This window comes from Mustela nigripes, chromosome 5 (genome assembly GCF_022355385.1).
Source record: "Mustela nigripes isolate SB6536 chromosome 5, MUSNIG.SB6536, whole genome shotgun sequence".
In the NCBI taxonomy this organism is placed as follows: Eukaryota; Metazoa; Chordata; class Mammalia; order Carnivora; family Mustelidae; genus Mustela; species Mustela nigripes.
The window spans coordinates 94,159,167-94,180,011 of record NC_081561.1 but is presented as its reverse complement, the minus strand read 5'-3'; the positions used below and the strand labels follow the sequence as shown (position 1 = coordinate 94,180,011).

At 35.3% G+C, this 20,845-nt stretch overlaps 1 protein-coding gene across 1 annotated transcript in view; it reads right to left on the bottom strand.

Moving 5' to 3' along the window:
- The window catches only part of ADGB (androglobin), a 168,853-nt gene that overhangs the window by 50,291 nt on the left and 97,717 nt on the right, over positions 1–20,845 (bottom strand). The window contains exons 21-26 of the mRNA XM_059399200.1: positions 17,716–17,851; positions 16,965–17,102; positions 14,686–14,779; positions 8,355–8,489; positions 7,701–7,854; positions 3,696–3,883 (exon numbers count right to left, since the gene is read on the bottom strand). Coding sequence (XP_059255183.1) covers positions 3,696–3,883; positions 7,701–7,854; positions 8,355–8,489; positions 14,686–14,779; positions 16,965–17,102; positions 17,716–17,851 — 845 coding nt within the window. The remainder of the gene's footprint in view (positions 1–3,695; positions 3,884–7,700; positions 7,855–8,354; positions 8,490–14,685; positions 14,780–16,964; positions 17,103–17,715; positions 17,852–20,845) is intronic.

Genomic DNA, 20,845 nt, shown 5'->3' with positions numbered 1-20,845 from the left:
AGTTGGATAACTGACAGCATCCTTCAAAGCTTCACTGTTTATCACGTTTTCTTTGATTCATAAAAATACAGAGAAGTCAAGATTAGTATCCACCACTTGTACTCTCAATCTTTACCATTACAAATTGGAAACCTTTTACAAAAAGACAAAATGTACAGTATAGCACCATCCCAACCCTTCTCTTGACACAACTGAAGACATTTTGTTCTGTTTCATTTTTTATCTTGTTGGAGTTCTTTTTCCTAGTTTTGGTGAATCTTCACAAATGCTCAGGACCTTATAAACTCTCAACTGCTCTAGAAATTTGCTTTTCTGAATCTTGTCTTTCTCCTGTATCTTAAATCTCCCCTTCTTTTTTTCTTGCCATCAGTTTTTGTACATGTAAAGGTCTCACCCATCTTTTAACGAAAAACCAAAGCAAAACAAACCAAAAACACAAACAAACAAACCTTCAACCCACTCTGAGGTACATACGGCCTCTGCTGATTTTTTCACTCCTCCCCAGCTTGACATCAAAGGAGAGTGGTTGATTGCCACTGTCCACAACCCCATCTCTTTCTATTGGCTCACGATATTCTACTCAGTCCCCAATAGGAGTGCTAACCTTGCTCTTGCAAATTTCAGCAGCTTGTCACCACCCTGTAGAAATTTCAGTTCTCATCTTTCTTGACTTCTCAGGAGAATTTGATAAGGTTGAGTCAACCCTCATTTACTCTTCTTCAAAAACTCTTCTCTGACACATGTAACAATTTCTGTACCTCTTATTTTGGTGTTGCTGTTTTTTAGACTTCTTTCCCCATTGACATTCCTATAAGTATCAGAGAATCTTAATGTTCTGTCCAAGTCTGACTGTTATGGGACAAACTTCCCTGGGCATTTCCATGGACAGAAACAGAATAATAGTTCTCAGATTTGTGCCTCCAGCCCCATTCCTTATGCAATATCACTTGGACATTTCACTGACCTACCCATAATTAACATCTAAAAATGAACTAATTATCTTCCTATTGCCCAATCTGAAAATGGGGTTTTCTCCCTGTAACCACTAAGTAAAGGACACTTACTGTCCCCTGATCCCAAGTCAGATCCCAGGAGTCCCAACCAATCAGGACTGTCAATTTGACTTCCTCATGTCTTAAAACCCTTTCTCTTCTCTCCAGATCCACTGTCACTGCCTAGTATGGTTTCATTTGTGCCCCGCCATACATGCTATGTTGGAGTCCAGGACCTGGAGTATCTGCAGTACCACACAATGTCACCTTTTTTGGACATTTCTTTCTGAGGGAATCAAGTTCACATGAGGTCATTAGGGTGGGCCTTAATCCAATATAACCGATAGATGTCCTTATGAGACAGGAAATTTGGAAACAGAGACACAGAGCGAATGCCAAGTAAAGATGAATACAAAGACCATGGTGATAAGTATATGTCAAAGAACACCAAGGATTATCAGAAACCTCCAGAGGCTAGGAGAAAGCATGGAATAGCTTGTCCCTCACAGCACTCAGTAGGCACCATTCCTGCTGATACTTTGATTTCGGTCTTCTGGCATCCAAAACCGTGAGACTATGAGACAATTGATTTCGGTTATTGAGGGCACCTACTTCGCCACTTTGTGGAATTTTGTTATGGCAGCACTAGCAAACGACTCCACTGACATGCTCCAGGTTGTCATCAGAACACACCTGGGTTATTTCAAAGCTTCTTCCTGTCTGGTTCCTCTGTCTCCAGTTACACTGCCCTTTGTCCATTCAGCACACTGCAGTCTTTTGAATTTTTCGTTATTCCATATTCTGTACTTTGTATGATTACATATAATTTCACAATAATATGGTTCTAACAACATTTCTGCTCTTAGAAATTATATTTAAAATATGTATTTTTTCAATCCATGCTTTGCAGACATAATGTCTCAACACAAGTCTGTTGTGGCCATTTCTCTTAAAACTCCTCAAAGCATGTTTTGCCTCTGAGATAAAGTCTTAATCTCTTGCTTTATGAGGCTCTTCAGGAAAGGGTTCTGCCTGCCTCTCTACCCTTACCCGTGCCAGAGCCTTCTAGAGCCCCACTTTGCAAACAAACATCTTCAGTTCCCTGAGAAGGTCATACACTTCTTAATTTCTGAACTATCACATTTGCTCATGAAATAGTTCCCTCCTCACCTTGCCCCCCACTAAGCTTCACAGCTTTAGGACCAGCTTCTAGGACAAATTTAGATATTGCGTTAAATATCACTCGTTAGCCTGTTAGTGGTCCTGCAGTGTGATACAGTGGCCTCCTGCTAGAGTAGTAAAACTATCTTATCACAGTTGTAATTTTTAATTGCTTGTATGTTTCCTTCCTACTTTTTTCCCTTTTTTTCTTGCTTTCTTTCTAAGAGCCAATGTGCAGATACATGACAAGAGGCAGACAAATTAAAAAGAGAGAGGAGAAGTGACTTGGGGGAAATTGGAGGAGAAGACAAACCATGAGAACTGTGGACTCTGAGAAACAAACTGAGGATTTTTGAGGGGAGGAGAGTGGGGGTTGGGTGAGCATGGTGGTGGGTGTTACGGAGGGCACATATTGCATGGAGCACTGGGTGTGGTGCACAAACAATGAACTTTGGAACACTGAGAAATAAAATAAAATTTAAAAAAAGAGAATTTTCTGCCCCAGCTACTAGCCCCAGTTCATATATTTTCTTTCAGTATTTTCTCTAAACTTTTACCTACATATAAAATATATAAACAAATAGAAAAACTAAAACAAATGCTGGGTATATACTGTATATATTGATGTATATACTGGATATATTGATGTAGAAAGACATAGAGAGAGAGGGAACGCAATAGGAGGATTGGCAAAAGGAGAAGAGGCAGGATATGGGCCTGGATCCTAGGACCCTGGGATCAAGACCTGAGAGGAAGTCAGCCACTTAATGACTGAGCCACCCATGCGCCCACTACTGGTTATTTTATAATACAAAAATGCATGCTAGTTCTTTAAAAGACAAAAAGTTTTAAAACACAAATAACTAAGAGTTAGAGGGGAAAACTAGCCAGAATGCAGAAAATTATATTTATACATATATTGTCAAATAGACTTAGGTGTTTCTTTAGTAAACAAATTTACCAATATATATGGAATCTTTAAAATATATAATCTCTTTAAAATAATAAATCTTTAGACAATAATCAAAAATTTACTTTAATATTTACAATAAAGTACACCTATCACATCTCTATTAATACTACAGAAAAAGTAGAAATGGGAAGATTGTAACAAAAAATAATCAGTAAATTGTTGTATTTTCCTACAAATGATTACCACGTAATTATGAAAAAGAGTTCACAAAATGTCTTAACAGCATTGGGAAATGTGCACACCATAATGCTAAGTAAAAAGGTCAGATTATAAAACTTTAATTATGTTAGGATTTCAATAATGTTAATCTATGACTAGGAAAAACCACCATAAGAAAATGTAACAAGATACTAAAAGTGATTGTTTCTAGGTTGTTTGATTACAGGTGACCCTTACTTCCTCAATAATATAGTCATATACTAGTAGTTAAGTGTGGTCAAGCCCTGAGCCCTGTGCGTATCTAGAGGTCCAACCTCTGTAGACATAGTTGGTGAAGGACAACGTATTAGCACCCAACTGGTGACAAAAAATGCCAGTTGGGGCATTTCCCTTCTGCCATATACTTATACCTGAATAAAATTTTCTTATCATTGGGTATGTAGTAATCTCTGATTTCCTTTATAGTAAAAGTGTTGCATGGAGACTCTCGAGATAGGCATGGGAGTGGATTACAGGACCCAATGATGCGCAGTTTCCATCGTGAGGATGGTACGTATGTGTCACCAGTAAATGCTTCGGCCACAAATGTATAGCCTTTCTAGAGGAAAGAGAATTAGACAGAAGTAAGGCTTACCGTTACTGATCTCTCAAAGGTACAACACATGGCTTCACAGTAGTAAAATGCTTTATTATCTTGATATACATGAAAATCCCAAGATCCCTTCACAAAAGAAAATCATTAGCATTACATTTTGGAAATTCCTCATAGAGGATCTTACATGTTTTCATAGAAAATTAGTAACTCTAACGCTTTTGTTTGTGTGGTTCTCAAGCTATAACACAAAGTGTGTAACTCTGACATATGATTGTTAAATTTTCTTCCAATTCTGCTAATGTTGGTTAAGGTAGATTTTTATCACTGCATCACCCTGCAGTAACCCAATAACTTCCTAAGAAATGTCCCTGTTTTTTAAATACAAGATGAGAGGAACAGAAGCATTTATGGAAATGTAATTCCCTCAGAATGACAACTGACAGATAAAGCTATCAAGTTAACAAAAGATCTGGTTTGAGGGAAACCAGATAGGAGTATGGAGATGAGCTCTTTAGGTTGGGGAAAAGAAGCCCCTAAGTAACCTGGGATAATATCATAGTGGGTAATAACTTGGTTCTATATAATTGGATATCCATTTGGCAAAAATGTCAGTGAAGCAAGAGCATGATATCATAATGAGATACAAAAGTTCAAAGTAATTCTGAGTTTGTAATTCCAGACACTTCTAATAAGGAAGAAAAATACAGATTTGTATTCCTGTCAATTCTGATACAAAGGAAACTCTCTGATGTGTTTAGATTTCCAGAAATAAAAAGTAAAAATATATAAGACAGAATGAATTCAACACATTGCAATAAACATCTAGGAATATTACCCAGAATTTCAATACCCATAATGAGATGAGAATTACAACACCAATAAAGACCGTTTAACATTATTTTTGGGGAAGGAAATAAAGGAAGATAAATTCATATATGCTAAAGTATTTTTACTTGTATAATGCACAGATTTATTGCAATTCTCATTATTTTTTGAGCTTGTAGTACTAATGCATTCAGAAGCAAAATAAAATGACATGACTCTGATTTTGTATTTGTCTAGGCTCAGAGAAAAAGTTTGAGAAGGAAAAAAAGTGTTATAAAATGGTGGGATAGATATCGATAAGTGGAAGTCTAAAGCTAAACCAGGGATAGGGTTTTAAGAGTGAACCTGACTATTCTAAACAACTTCAAGGCTCCTGAGTAATTTATTCCTGAATACTTCCATATTTGCAAAAGACACATATAATAAAGGAGTTACCTAAAATAAGAAATAAGAAAACAAAATAAGAAAATAAGAAAACAAAAACCTAGTTAAAACAAAATAAGAAAACAAGAAAAACAAGAAAACAAGAAAAAAAATAATAAGAAAACAAAAAACCTAGTTAAAACAAAATAAGAAAAATAAGAAAACAAGAAAAACAAAGATAAACAAGAAAACAAGAAAAAAAATAAGAAAATAAGAAAACAAAAAACCTAGTTAAAACTTTCAACAGACTTCTCACCAGAGAAGATATATAGACAGCAAATAGGCAGACAAAAAGATGTTTCATATTGTATATTAGCAGAGAAACTCAAATCACCATGAGATACAACTACATTCCTATTAGAATAGCCCCAGTCCGTAACACCGGAAATACCAAATGCCAATGAGGATACAGAGCAGCATCAGGAACTTTCATTCACTGCTGGTTGGAATGAAAATAGTACAGACACTTTGAAGGACAGTTTGGTGGTTTCTTACAAAATTCTTATTATACAGTCCAGCAATAGTGCTCCTTGGTATTTATGTCAAAAATTTATGTCCGCACAAAAACTCGCACACAAACATTTGTAGGTGCTTTGTTCATAACTACCATGACTTGGAAGCAACCAAGATGTCCTTCGGTAGGTGAATAGGCAGAAGAATTTTGATACAAGCAGCAGCGGAATATTATTATTAAAAAGAAATGAGCTATTAAGCCACAAATAGACATGGAAAGATCTTAAATGTATGTTTTTTAGTGAAAGAAACCAATCTGAAAAGATTACACACTATAGGATTCCAACTTTACCACATTCTGGAAAAGACAAAACTATGGAGACACACAAAAGGTCGGGCGAGGGGGAGGAGGAATACATAGATGGATCACAGAGGATTTTATTTTTTACTTTTATAAGCACATTTCTTTTTTCTTTTTAATTTTTTTATTAACATACAATGTATTAGTAGCCCCAGGGATACAGGTCTGTGAATCACCAGGTTTACACACATCACAGCATTCACCTTAGCACATACCTTTCCCAATGTCCATAACCCAACCACCCTCTCCTTACCTCCCTCCTCCCGGCAACCCTCAGTTTGTTTTGTGAGATTAAGAGTCCACAGAGGATTTTTTAGGACTATAAAACACTCTCTATGATACCATGATAACGGACACATGTCATTTTACATCCATCCAAACCCATAGCGTGTACACCACCAACAGTGAACCATAATATAAACTATGGACTTTGGGGGATTATAATGTTTCAAGGTAGGATGATCAACTTAATAAGTGTGCCACTCTGCTAGGGCTTGTCGATAATGGGAGAGGCTGTGCACATGTAGGGGCAGGGTGTATATGGGAAATCTCTGTGTTTTCCTCTCGGTTTTGTTGTGAAGCTAAAACTGCTCTCATTTATTGCTACTAAGAGTTGCAATGAAGTCTTTAAACTCTTCCAAAGCTTTTTTTTTTTTAGAAAATTTTCTTTATTTGAGAGAAAGATGGCACAAACAGGGCGGGCAGCAGGCAGAGGGAGAGGGAGAAGCAGGCTCTCCACAGAGCAGGGAGCCGAACATGGGGCTGGCTCCCATGACCCTAAGCCAAAAGCAGAGGCTTAACTGACTGAGCCATCCAGGTGTCCCAAAACCCTTCTAAACCTTAAAAAAATATAAATTTCAATTTTAAAAAACCTCTTAAACAACTCAAAAGAGCAATTAGGTTTTTTGTGGAGTTAATGTTTTTAAAAATTTATCATTCATTCCTATAAACCAGTATTTATTAGATAAGTATGTCTTAATGTGTGCAAAGTAATACACAGAATCATGGGCTGAAATGAACTTTGAAAATCAAATACAACCATAGCTCAAAGAGAAAAATGAAAAGATTCAAAGCCATATATGTAAAGAATGAAAGAATGAAATCAGAGCCAAAACAAATCTCCCAGTTTCCAGTGTGGGTGTATACGCCCTTTTGTTATGCTTCCCCTCTTAGAGGAAATAATCAAAAACACAAATTTGAGATACAAATAAACAGGCAACATGATTTGAGAGGGATCATCAGAAATCAAGGTCTATCATGCTTCAGGAATAATGCACCAAGTGTTTTTTAAGGAATCTGTGTAGCCCTAGAAAAGACTGGGGTGGTGGGTGACGAGTGCCCCTGTAAGCACAATCTTCTGAAATATTTAGGGCTGGAATAAAAACCCAGTGGGAAACTGAGACAACCAGCTAATTTGATTGAAGAATTGGACTAAATGAGTCCACCTTCACCTCCATTTCCATTTTAAGGATTTGTATGATTTTATGATTTTAATAGGAATCTCCAATACTTTCCTTTTGTTATATTTTCTTCACAGAGGAAGAGAAAAAAAAGAGCTGAGAGATGAATGTTCTAGCACTCAAATTAAGTACCTTGGGTTGTCAAATAAATGGGACTTCTACAGAAGAAGACCAGGACCCTATTCCTCTGTTAAGTAGGTTGAAAAGCACATGTGCTCTACCTGCTCCTGGACTCTTATTAAGGTGCTGGCTTCTCACTGCCAATCTAACATATGGGGAAAATAAATTTTACACATACCTTATTCTTGGTATAATGATAAGGCACTACTCTTTGGAACACCTTTGGCACTTGTTCCATTGTGTCATTATTAACAATGTGGAGCATGCAGACTGGAAGTGTAGTATATACTTTGGGAACCAAAATCATATCTTGAGGAACCAAAAATGTTTCTCTGCAATTAAAAACAATGAACTTCATCTTGATGCGAATCATAAAAAAAGTTTGAAATTTGGTTTCAGGCAAGAAAGAAAAAAGTCTAAAATTTCAAATAACTACACAGTATACATATTTTTTCATTATTAATATACTATTTTGTAGTGTAAATGCAAGCCCTTTAAGAAATCCCATTTTATAAGTAATTCATGACTTTTACCTAATATGATATTGCTTGAAAATTAAATAATTTCTTTCTATACTGGTAACATCAATTTATTATGTTTATCATACTCGTAAAAATACTAATAAGTTTCACATTCTTCATATTTTATTTAAAAAATATGGATAAAATTCCTATAAATCTCATTTATGCAAAACAGATGGGGAAGAAGTGTTAAGTTGTGAAAACAACCTGTAAATTCATATTTTTACTACTACCATAAATAAAACTCTATATATATGACTATTGCATGCTATTTAAAGATGACATCATATACGGATTTATGATAGCCTCACCTGAATACTATAAACCAACTATTTGGTAGCTGGTCTGCATAAGCCACAGTATAGTCAGCAAAAACGATCTTAGTTTCCTCATCTTGATAGCATGGATAAGATTCAATAGACTTGCACTTGCTTTTAAACATTAGTCTAGAAATGTAAAAATAAATTAAGTTCCAATGACAAAGGCAACTTTTAAAATAAGTTTTTATGACATTGGGGAGGGTATGTGATTTGGTGAGTGCTGTGAAGTGTGTAAACCTGGTGATTCACAGACCTGTACCCCTGGGGATAAAAATATATGTTTATCAAAAATAAAAAATTAAAAAAAATATATACTGATGGATCCTATTGGCTAACATCTTGGTGAGAACTTTGGCATCCTTGTTCATCAGGGATACTGGTCTGCAATTACCCTTTGATTGTGATGCACTCTGATTTACTGATTTTTTCTTTCTTGAATTATGTTTTTGATGTCAATTCTAATAATTGTTCACCTAATCCCAGGTCCTGAAAATTTCCTCTGATGATTTTTTAAATTTTTAAAAATAGTTTTGTGATTTAAAAAGTTTAAGTCCACAATCCACTTTTAGTTAAATTTTTGTATAAAATCTGAAGTTTAGGACCAGGCATTTTTTGGCTTGGTCTTGGTTTTTTTCTATGGGTATCCAAGTGTTTCAGTACTATTTATTAAAAAATTATCATATTTTTCTATTTTGGAGTTCCATTTTCATTGATTCATGTGTCTATCCCTACAGCAATACCACACTTTCTTTACCTCTATTATACAGTAAGTCTTATCATCAGGAAGAATAATTCCTTCCACTGATTTATTTATTTATTTTTAAATTGTGTTAGCTATTCTAGGGCCTTTGCCTCTCCAAAAAAATTTAGAATAAGCTTGTCTATGTCTACAATAAAACTTGCTGGGATTTTGAGATCGGTTTGGGAAATATTGATATTTTTGCTATGTTGAGTCTTTCAGTCCACATTCACAGCACATCTCTTCAATTATTTAGATATTGATTTATTTTATCAGCATTTTGTAATTTTCAGCATACAGATTCTGCACATCTTTTATATTTATACCTAAGTTTTTCATTTACTTTTGAGTGATTTTAAATGACGTTTTACTTTTAATTTTGGATTTTCATATGTTGCTTTGATAGAGAAATTTTTGTGTCAATTTTGTGTTGTATGGTCTTGATAAACTTAATTTTAGCTTTTGTTTGTAGATTACTTGGGATTTTTTAATGTTAAAATCACCAAAGAATCTGTAAGTAAGGAAAATTTTCCCAATATATATGCCTTTTATTTCTTTTCCTTGCCTGGTTATGTCAACTAGAAGTTCCAGAGCTATGCTAAGAGTATAGAGTGAGAACTTGCCTTGTGTAGAATCTTGTGGGGAAACATTCAGTCTTGCTGAATTAAGTATGATATTAGCTCTTTTTCTTTATTTTAATAGATGTTGTTTATTAAGTTTAGGAAGTTTCCTCCATTCCTAGTTTGCTGAGAGCTTTCATGATGAATATGTAGCACTTTGTGAAATGCTTTTTCTGTGTCAACTGCTACGATGATATAAGTGTTCTTCTTTAGTCTGTTAATATAGTGGATTACAATAATTACATTTCAAACGTTGAACCGGGCTTATACATTCTACTTGACTATAGCACTTAGTTTTTTATCTATCGCTGAATTGAATATTTTATTGAGAGTTTTGCATCTTAGCGCAAGACAGTATTGGTCCCTTGCTTTGTTCTATCTTTATTTGGTTTTGGTATCAGGATAATAATGGTTCAGAAAATGAGCCAAGAAGCATTATATCCTCATATGTTTTCTGTGATTCTATCATTATGTAAATTTAACACTAATTTTTTAGGTGACATTTGCCTGGGATTTTCTGTTATGGCAGCTTTTATTTCATGGTTATAGGACTATTCAGATTAAGTATTTTGTTTTTCAGATAATCTTTGTTGAATTTTAGTAGCTTTTGGTTTCAAGGAAATGGCCTGTTTCTTCTAAATTGTCAAATTTATAAAAGCAACAATTCAAATAAAATAAAATAAAATAAAATAAGTTTTTATTTACAAAAAAAGAAGTAGGGAAAATAACACAAGTATCACAGTCTGTTGTTGGCTGGATTGAGTCCTTGATCAAAGGCTATGGAGTTCATAGTGCAGGGCACTCAGTTCAGGGAGCCCATTCCAGGTCAACTATGAAAGATGTCTCTCAAAGGTCTTTAAAGTTATCTGAAGTTCTTAATCAAAGGGGAACTTAATTCATGATCAAGAAAGTAATTACAGTTTAGAGATGGGAAATCAGCACCAAAGCTCAAACTACAAGGGTAGGAAAACAGGAAGAGGCAAAGTAGCAATAAATCTAGGTGAGGTCCACTCAAGGTCTGGAATTCCCATGGGAATCGATAGTAGAATGGAGTAAAACTAAGGCCATGATCAAGGGGAGAATGTCAGTTTTCCTTCTGCGTAATTTCTGGCCCATAAGAGAGTGTTATGTGCAACTGGTTAAAAGAATTATGGAGTGAGATTTCTCCGTGTTTGCCCCTGGAGGGCTGTGGCATATTTCAGAGCTTGATGGAAGTCATGTGAGAGAGGCTCTAGGTTCTTTTCCTTCCATGGCCAGGAACTGGATCTAGCTTCAGTAGCACCAGCAATCTAGGGTCTTTTGTATAATGTCTATGGGAATTAGCTGGGATGGAAGCCATAATGGCCATAGAAAATTGTTCTGTATTAGAGGTATAGACAGATCTAATGGTGTTCTTGCCTTCCAGGAGGCAGATGGCTTGATTGTACCATAGGTGAGAAGCAAAGCTGTGGAGAGTCTTATGGGGGATAGAATTCACATGCTTCATTTGATCACTGATCTTTGATGATGGAAGGAAATTGACAGATTTATTTTGGGGAGAGTTTTAAGCCTTTTAGGTTAGTTATGAGAACAAAGATTGACCACAAATCCTGGTTTGCCTGGGGCAGTCCTGGTTTATACTCATAATCTTGTCATAATTATTATGTTTCCTCCGTCCCTTTTGTAAAACTGTCCCAGTTCAAATGATAAATAACCTGATAGCCCTAACTGAAAACTTTAGTGTGGTGGTCTGTCAATACAGGGCACTTACACGTGGGAGCTGGCCTAATTCAAATGTGGGTGTTGACTGAGCCAACACAGCAGCTAAACAGGTCACTGAGGAAACTGACTGTAATGGGACCAGTTCCCATTCTAAGACAAGGGAGGGATTTAGAGGTACCCCAGTCATTGTTCCCATCATACATTCCATATTTTTTCATAAGTCTCGGGAAATTCCAATGCATATTGGGCCATCAAAACTCTGATGCACTATATTGAATGACCCAGAGAAATATTCCCGCCAACTTGAAAGATTTTCTTTTAACTTTACATCCTAGTACAGAAAGAAAGTTATATCAGTAAACTGAGCCTTGCCCAGAGTTCACTTGGGAAAGTTCTCTGCCTAAGATCTGAGAGTGTTAAGGCTGGATTCCAGGACCTCAAAGTTCCCCATTTAGTAGTAATAATAAAGTAGTATTTATAATTAAGGCTTTGTAATGAGTATTCTGTAGTTTGTGCTAAGTACTTTTCCTGTGTTACCTTAAATTTTCTTTACAGCCTTATAAAAGAATAGTACTATGAGATAGATATTGTTTCTCCTATATTAAAATTATTTCCCTATATTAAATATTATTAATAAAATATTTCATATTATTAATGAAATTTTAATTTTAACCTTAGAGAGGATAAGACACTTACCCAGGCCACACACCTGATAATGAGTAGATCGGGAGTCATACTGAAAGATATGTGCAAATCAGTCAGGCTGGATGATCAGTGTCCGTGGGCCAGGATTAGGGTGAGGTGAATAACACACTTACCCTAAGGGTTAAGCAAGTACTGTATAGATTTCAATTTTCCCCATGTTTAAAATTTTGGTATTTGGTTCATCATGATTTTTTCATTATTTTTAAGGTTATTTTACATTTTGATATATTTTCATATATAATTTTGATTTGTCTGTTGCTTATAAGTAGAAATCCAATTGTTATTTTATATTGACCTTATCTCCAGAAACTCTTCTTAATTCTCTTATTAACTCTAATAATTTTTCTTTAGATTTTAAAATATTTTCTACTTATATACTCATATTATCTGTAAACAGTGGTGGTTTTATTTTTTCCCTTCAAATTCTAATGACCTTCATTTTGTTTTATTGACACTTTGTCCTCAGAATTATTCCAGGGTTATTGTGAATGGAAGTTATCAGGCAGACATTTTTGTCTCATTTCCCAAGAAATGAGAACAACCTAAGAAAATGCTTTCAAAATCTCACCACTAGTCATGTTTGTAGTTAAGTCTTGAAAATACCAGATACTAATACCATATTAATGAAAGACTTCTCTAAATTTTTCTTCTCTAAAAGTCCAAGTTTTCTAAAAACAAACAAAAAATAATAATTTTTAATTAATGTTAAATCCTATCAAATGTTTTTACTGAATCTATCTGGAGGATCAAATCATTTGTTGCTTTTCTGTCATTGTACTGACTTAAAAGGATAAATCTTCTAAACTTAAACCAGCAGTATATCTCTGGGAATGAGAGGCCCATTGAATTATAAGACATTTTCCTTTTTATTTAATTCTAATGTTGATTTTTAAATGTTTTATTCCATATTTTTTGCATCTATTCAAAGGGTCATTGGTTTGCAATTTGAAGAAGGTGATTAGTTTGCAATTTCATTTTTTTACTGACCTTGTTGAATTTTTTAAATCAAGATTATGAATTGGTTAGTGTTTCTTCTTTTTCTGTTCTCTAGAAGATTTGTGAGATTAATATTATTTCTTCCTAAATTCACTAGCTTTTCATTAATATATTGCTAGAAAGGGTATCATGCATTCCTCCTCTGTTAGCATTTCATTTAAATTATTACTTTTACCATTTCTGCATAATGTTATAACCTTAGAACTCTTTAAAAATTTATACCTAGCATCTACTTTTTTCATTGCTTTAGGTCATGAATTTATTTTTATATGTAGCTATTTGTTGATTGCTCTTTGAAGATAATATGCATTATTTTTCTGGCTGATTTGAAGGTTTTTCTTTTGGTCTTTTTTTTTTTTTTTCAGTAGTTTGACTGTAGTGAGTATAGGAATACTTTTCTTTGTAACCTTTCTGCATGGAGTCGGCTTGCAGTCTCCTGAAAATGTGAGTTGATACATTTTACCAGTTTTGGAAAGTTCTCAGTTATTATCTTTTTATAGTCCAGGGCTATAGTGATGATATTTGGACTTTTGAGCATATTCCATATGTCCCTTATGCTCCTTTCTTACTTCCTATTCATTTTCTCCTAGGCTTCAGTTTGGATACTTTTCTATTGACCTATCTCCAAGTTCACCAATCTCTTCTTCTGTTCTGACTAATCTGCTGTTAAACCTACAAGTAAATCTTTAATATAGTTGTTAAAATCATTTATGTAATTTCCATTTGACTCTGCTTTATTTATCTGAAGTTTTAATCCAATTTTTCTTATTCTTTATTTTCTTTGGCATTACCAGTACAATCAGGTTTTGACATTTTGCTTGCTAACTCCAACATCACCAGAGGATTTGCTTCTTTTATATATGTCTGTATGTGCATATATATAGATAGATATGCACAGATATATATAAGTAATTTATAATTTATAATTTCTCAGTTTTGTTCAAGTTATCCTGTTGCTCAGATATGGTTTGTGGCTACAGTACAGTTTTGTTGAGGCTCAGTCTACTTCCAGTTTATCCCTATTTCTAGATTGTTACTGTTCAGAGATTTCAACCAACATTTATTTATTTATTTATTTGACAGAGATCATAACTAGACAGAGAGGCAGGCAGAGAGAGAGAGGAGGAAGCAGGCTCCCTGCTGAGCAGAGAGCCCGATGCGGGGCTGGATCCCAGAACCCTGGATCATGACCTGAGCGGAAGGCAGAGGCTTTAACCTACTGAGCCACCCAGGCGCCCCTCAACTGACAATTCTAATTATTTGCTGGAGTCCCCTTCCCTAGTAGGTCTCTGACTGTGGTCACATCAGCACCATAAGACTTCAGGAAACTTTGCTCTGCTTCTCAGAGGTTTTCTGTTTAGGATCTTAATTAAGTGTAATTACAATAAATCAAAAGCAACAAGTACCATAGAAATGCTTCAGATAAAATATTGTGGAAGTTCAGAAGAAGCGGTTTCTTCACTGTGGTGATTAGGAACACTCAATGAACATGGTAGCACTTGAACAGGAACTTGAAGGATACCAAGATACTATAATAAGAAACTTCATTATACTGCTTTACCTTAAGAGAGAAACTGCATACTGTTCTATATTCGGTTCCAATATACTCCAAACTTTTTGAAGAGTGTCTGCAACACTGGCATTTTCTTTTGTATCTAAAAATAGTAATTAAAAATGCAATATAAAAACTGCGAGATGTCTGAAAGATCATCTTGTTCAAAGCTCTCCTTTTACAGATAAAGAAGCTGAAATTTACAAGGTGGTATCCAAAGCCACAGGCTTTATTAGCAGCAAAATTTTGCTAAAATATAAAGTTATAAACTTCTAGTCAACAGCTCTGCTCATCAATTTGTGCTGTTCCCTTCATCTTCAGTTTAAAAATCACAAAGTGTCCCTTGATCTAATTGAAGAGTCTCATCAAAGAGTTTATATCAGGAGACCTTTTGTCACCAAAAGTTCCTTATGAAAGTTTTTACGACAGAAAAAAAAAAAAAATTCATCCAATTTTTCTAAAAAACAATGGCTAATGGGATCCCACTAAAGCTCAATCCCATAATCCACATTTGTTTAGGAGTAAATGAAAATGGTAAGAAAAATGCAAATACATACTAGCTGGCTCAAATTTAACATGTCAGAAACTGACTTTTTCCCAAATTATCCTATTGTAATGTCTTCATAACACTTACTAGCATCTGAAATTGATATCTTAATATATTTACTTGTCCATTGTATGTCTATCACCACTAGAACACAAGGTTCATCAAAGCAGAAACTGTCAGTTTACCTGACTTCAACAGAGTCAGAATTTAGAACAGTGCTGTGCACACAATAAATAAGCGTTAAGTGAAAGAAATGCATATATTATTAATTATTAAAACATTATTAAGTTGTTCAAGTTTTTATGTCTCAAAAGAGAAAGAAAACCATTGTTTAAATATAATTTTTACAGCATATGTGGACAAAAAATATATTTTACTATATATTTGATTTGATAAATCTATCTTTACTTTTTCTAATAGAATAATAGCAAAATTAAGCAACAGTAATATTTTTCTCACACACAATTATACAATACAGTTAATTAACTATACATTTGTGTATCTGTAGTTTTCCCCGCTGAGATGGACATTTTGATTATTCCCATTAAATACTTCCAATAGAGACACTTTACAACAAAATGTTTCAGTACATTCAAAGAATTCTATTGGCTGGTGCATCTGGGTGTCTCAGTCAGTTAAGTGTCTGCCTTCAGCTCAGGTCATGATCTCAGAGTCCCCAGATGGAGCCCAGAGTTGGGCTCCCTGCTCAGGGGGTTGTCTGCTCTTCCCTCTCCCTTTCCCCTGACTTGTGCATTTGCAAGCATGCGTGCGCTCTCTCTCTCTCTGTCCCCTCTCAAATAAATAAAACCCTCAAAAAGAATTCTATTGGAATTTTCTTTTGAAACTTTTTTTATGAAACAAAATCTGCAGAATGAAAATAATTAAATATAGTTTTGCCCTGCAGTGTTTTATTTTAAGTTGATAAAAAGCTAAAATAAAATAACCTTTTTCACAAAAAGTTCATCATACATACCTAAATAATTTAATAAGATACACTGATAATTTGGCTTAACAGCTAGAATACACTGCAAACGCATTCTGTGTACTCTAAACATATACCACATGGACATATGAAAGCTTCCTTCATTCAGCTCATTCATTCATTTACCCATTCATTCATTTACTTCTTTGAAAAATGGTCTACAAATATAAAATATCCATGACTTAGCTGAAGCTGACTGCTGTAGCATTCTGCTAGGTATTGGAGATGCATGGAGGAAAAGACGGGCTGTCGGTGTTTTAAGACTCACAACAGACTGGGAAGACACAGCGGATCTTCCACTGACTCCTTCATTCTTTCTTCCAGCACATATTTGCTTTGTGCTTACTCTGTACCAGGTACTGTGGTCAATTCTGGCAGCTAGAAAGTAAGGGTGCTGACATGCATTCTGACCTCAAGGAATTTCAATTTTTTTTTTTTAAGATTTTATTTATTTACTTGACAGACAGAGATCACAAGTAGGCAGAGAGGCAAGAAGAGAGAGAGGCAGAAGCAGGCTTCCCGCCAAGCAGAGAGCCCGATGAGGGGCTTGATCCCAGAACCCTGGGATCATGACCTGAGCCGAAGGCAGAGGCTTTAACCCACTGAGCCACTCAGGTGCCCTGGAATTTCAATATTTATAAAGTTACAAAGAATCAGCCCAATAGTAAAGTAAGACGACTCCAAAATGTTTTTCCTTAGCACACAAATATTCCTTCTTACATACACAAGTTTATTTTATAAATGACTAGAACATGATACCTGGTGTTCTAGCTTTCATAAGCAATCTGACATAAGTCCCTCTCCACATGGCTTGAATTTTAATTGCTGCTGCTACTTCCTCGGGAGAATATTCTTTATCACTCACTGGTAGAGAGTATTTAACATCGACCCATTCCGCTGGAAAGAGAAAAAAAATTTGGACTGAAGTTTAAGTTAAAGTATTTAATCCTTTCCCCAGTTCTCAATGCTTTTAACTGCTAAAGTACCCTGACATATAAAGTGCCACAATGATAGATTTATTTTTATAATTAATATTCTGCTCTGTAGGTGGCCCTTTTTTAGAATGTAAACACTCTGGAAAAGGGAAACACTACATATTGACCCATGAGTAAGCTTCTATTAATTATTCTGTGAAAATAGTGAGGAGTTTCTCTCAAAATTGAAAGAAAATATTAAAATTGCATGACTAGAGCATAGGGAGAGCAGGAAAGGAGAGTTACTTGGATCTGAAGATCTTCCCAGAATTCCTCAAATCATACCATAAATGTTAGCGACATTCATAGTCTTTCAGGGAAGAAACAAATAGAACAGGGAAATTCTGGGCTTCCCTGGAAATATGGAAGTTGGGGACACATGACAGATCCTTGGAGAACTGTGGGCTTCCCAGAGCACAGCTTGAATTCTCCATGTCTCTACCAACTCCACAAAAACTTTGTGCTTTTTTCAAATTACTTCTCTTCTATAAGCCTAGAAAGCCTTTTGTCAAACAAGTATCTAAACTATTCAGTACCTAAAGAAACCTCTTCTAAGGAGAAATCGAGTAACTCCAAATCCAAAACCATAGCACGAAATGCAAATTTAAAGTTGGGAGGAGGTTTTGTTAGCTGAGTTTTTTTCATTAAGCGCCATAAAGAAATATGAAAAACCTGAAAAAGAGAAAATATGTTAGTACATTTTTTTTAAACCAAGAAAATGGCATTACCTGGCCAAAGAGGCTCTAAAGAACTTTAAATACTCTAAAAATAAAAATACGTATTTCTCAGATGCACAATAACAGAAGATTTTGAAGTCTCACTCACCCAGGAAGAAAGCAAAATTACTTATCACCTTACCATTTCTAGTTTAATAAAATTTAATCACTATAACGTTTATAATGTACCCTCAATCAGAATATAACTGTTTAAAGAGATAAAGCATAAGATGAAAAATATGGCCCATGTCCTTAATTAAGCAAATTGAATATTATATTTCATTTGTTCTAAAATGTCATCCACTGTAAGACACACTATTGTTTCATGTGTTACCAAAAAAGAAAATATGCTGTTTGGATTTTTTATTACTTGCTTATTTTCATCTATGAATACTTGCTTCCTACTGAAAAAGCTCTTTTAGATTTGTTTAGACAGAGCTTTTCCATCATTCATCACACCGAAACACACATGAAGAAATAAAATGAGCTGCCTAAGCTTTGGTTAAGAATTCTGAAAACATTCATATTCAAACTCTTACCCTTGCAAGTCACTTTTTGAAGATATTTAATATGTGTGTTTTCCTATATAATTTTGTCCTTTATGTTGTCAAGCTTTGAAGCACCATTGCCTAAAGTGCATTCTACTTTTGTCCCTGGGGTTTCACTCAAACCACCGACCCCCGTCAGTAAGTGCTGGTGCTGACTCACTCCTGATCCTACCAAAGACCACCCATGGAAGGTTTTTAGACCATAACCAGAACACATATTCCTTCTTCCAATTTTATTTTCATAGTTTTTATCTTGAAATTCTGAGATTCCATTTACCCAGTCTTTCCACTGAGAATGCCAACCAAGGCCCAGCACCTTGCTGCTGGATTATTTTTATCTACTTATTTGTCCACAGGGAGTAATGTGCTTAGTGGATTATGTAAGGTGCCTGGGACAGCATCTGAGATGATTTTTAGCCACATTCTCTTCTCCTTCTCTCTCTTTTCCCTGGGCCCCGGAGGTGGGGAGAGGTATCAGTCTGGTGTGGGGAAAATCCCTCTGCTATCTTGATTTTTTCAGAGGCTCTCTAATGTGATTTCTCTTCCCAGAAGGATTAGGCCTTTGTCAAACAATACACATATTTCTTTAGAAGCAGTAACAGTATGAACCCTTATGAACATGTCCATGTGTGTGCAGAGAATTCTGAAGGCTACCTGGCCAGCAATGACTATAAGGAACCACCAATTACAAGGCAGACTCTGATTTCCTTCTCATGTTAAAATGTGGAAAGAAATGTGCCCCTTAGAATTGGTGAAATACAGTGCTCTTCAAAGACATATGATTTTTGTACTTCCTGCTTAGTCCACATTTTCTGACTACTTCTCACCCTTCTCCATATGTTTAGAGAAAAGGACTTAATCTCATAATCTATATTTGTAACTGCCCCATCAACTGACAATGGTGGATAAGCCTGCAAGAAACCACCTAACCCATGCTGAGCAAATCATTGTTACTTTGGTTGAATAGTTTGAAATCAGGATCAAGACATTCTAAACTGGCCTCATATGGGAAAGTGATGCAAGTCAGGAGTCAGTTTTTCCATGATATGAATTTAGGAGTAGAGACAACATGTTTACAAGAAGAAAAACAAAATGAAGAAGATATGTTCCAAAGGCTGTCTATCCCTTCTTTAAAGTTCTCCACTGAGTCCTTCCTATCCTTGGGAGCCAAGACCTCCCTATATCCTTATAATAAATTAGCACAACTAACTCCTTGTTATGACTTAAATGAGTTAGATTTGTTTTTTGTGCCATGCTAACAAAATGCTCTAAGTATTTCAGTGTCTAAGATAAAAATAAAAAAAAATAACTGGTTATATTAATCCTCCTACTCTCCTACACTTAAGTGTTCAGTGTCCTTGATCATGTTGGTGTTCTACAGGATATCAATCTGGGTTCTGTGTGAATGTTGATGACAGCAGTGAACTCGGACCTGAGGGCAGGAAGGGGCCATTACTCTGACATCCTGATTAAGACACATGCATGTTAGAGAGTAGGGAATAATCTCACAGATTCATGGATTCACCATATCAGTGATTTCAGGGGTCTAGAGGATTAGGCATGCTGGGACATCCCTTCTAAGGTAAAGGATAAGATACTACAATTAAGAAAGAGGCAAGTCCTTCATAGTCTTCTCTGGAATTCCTGATAAAATATTCTGCTTTGGGGAATATTATTCCAATCATTTACTGAATTACTTAGAAGGCCTTAAGGTTGAGCAGAATCCAAAGCAAAAGAAAGATCTCTAGGAGATTTGAGCACCGTGGGAAACAAAGAAAGATCACCTTGTCCAATTGTGTTATAAACATTGCTAATGAAAGATCTCCCAGAAAACACACTAGTGTTATTCACTAGTGAGAGAGTCCTTATCTGTGGGATACTTACCTGACCCATCTGGAATTGTTTATGGTAGATAAATTTGAAATTTATTGATTTATGGGATGTGGCTCTAAAAAAGTGTCACATAACTATGTAATATAAAAATGTAAAAGTATTCAAAAATTTAAAGTATTTCGTTACCAAAATTGCTCCCTTTTGTGTAAATGAAGCATGCACAAAGGTCCTTTACATATTAGATCTGGCCTAGCGACAGCAGATTCATGCACAAGTAATCTGGGTGGCAGAGACAGGAACTGCGAATGGCTCCAATAGTTTGGGCTCTCTTTTATCCAGGTTTAGCAATCTGTCAGTAGCAGAAACTTGAATACAATACCATCCTCCGGGGATTCCAGTCAGTTGTATGGTAGCAAGTTTATTTCAGTGGGCTTCTATCAAGGGTATACAGAAGCACCAAGACATGTCCCAGCAAATTCAGACATAATACTTCCTGTCTCCATTTTGTCCTTCCTAGCATTGACACTTACCTCAAATATGAGTTTGCTTTCTCTTTCTTTGGTGCCTCT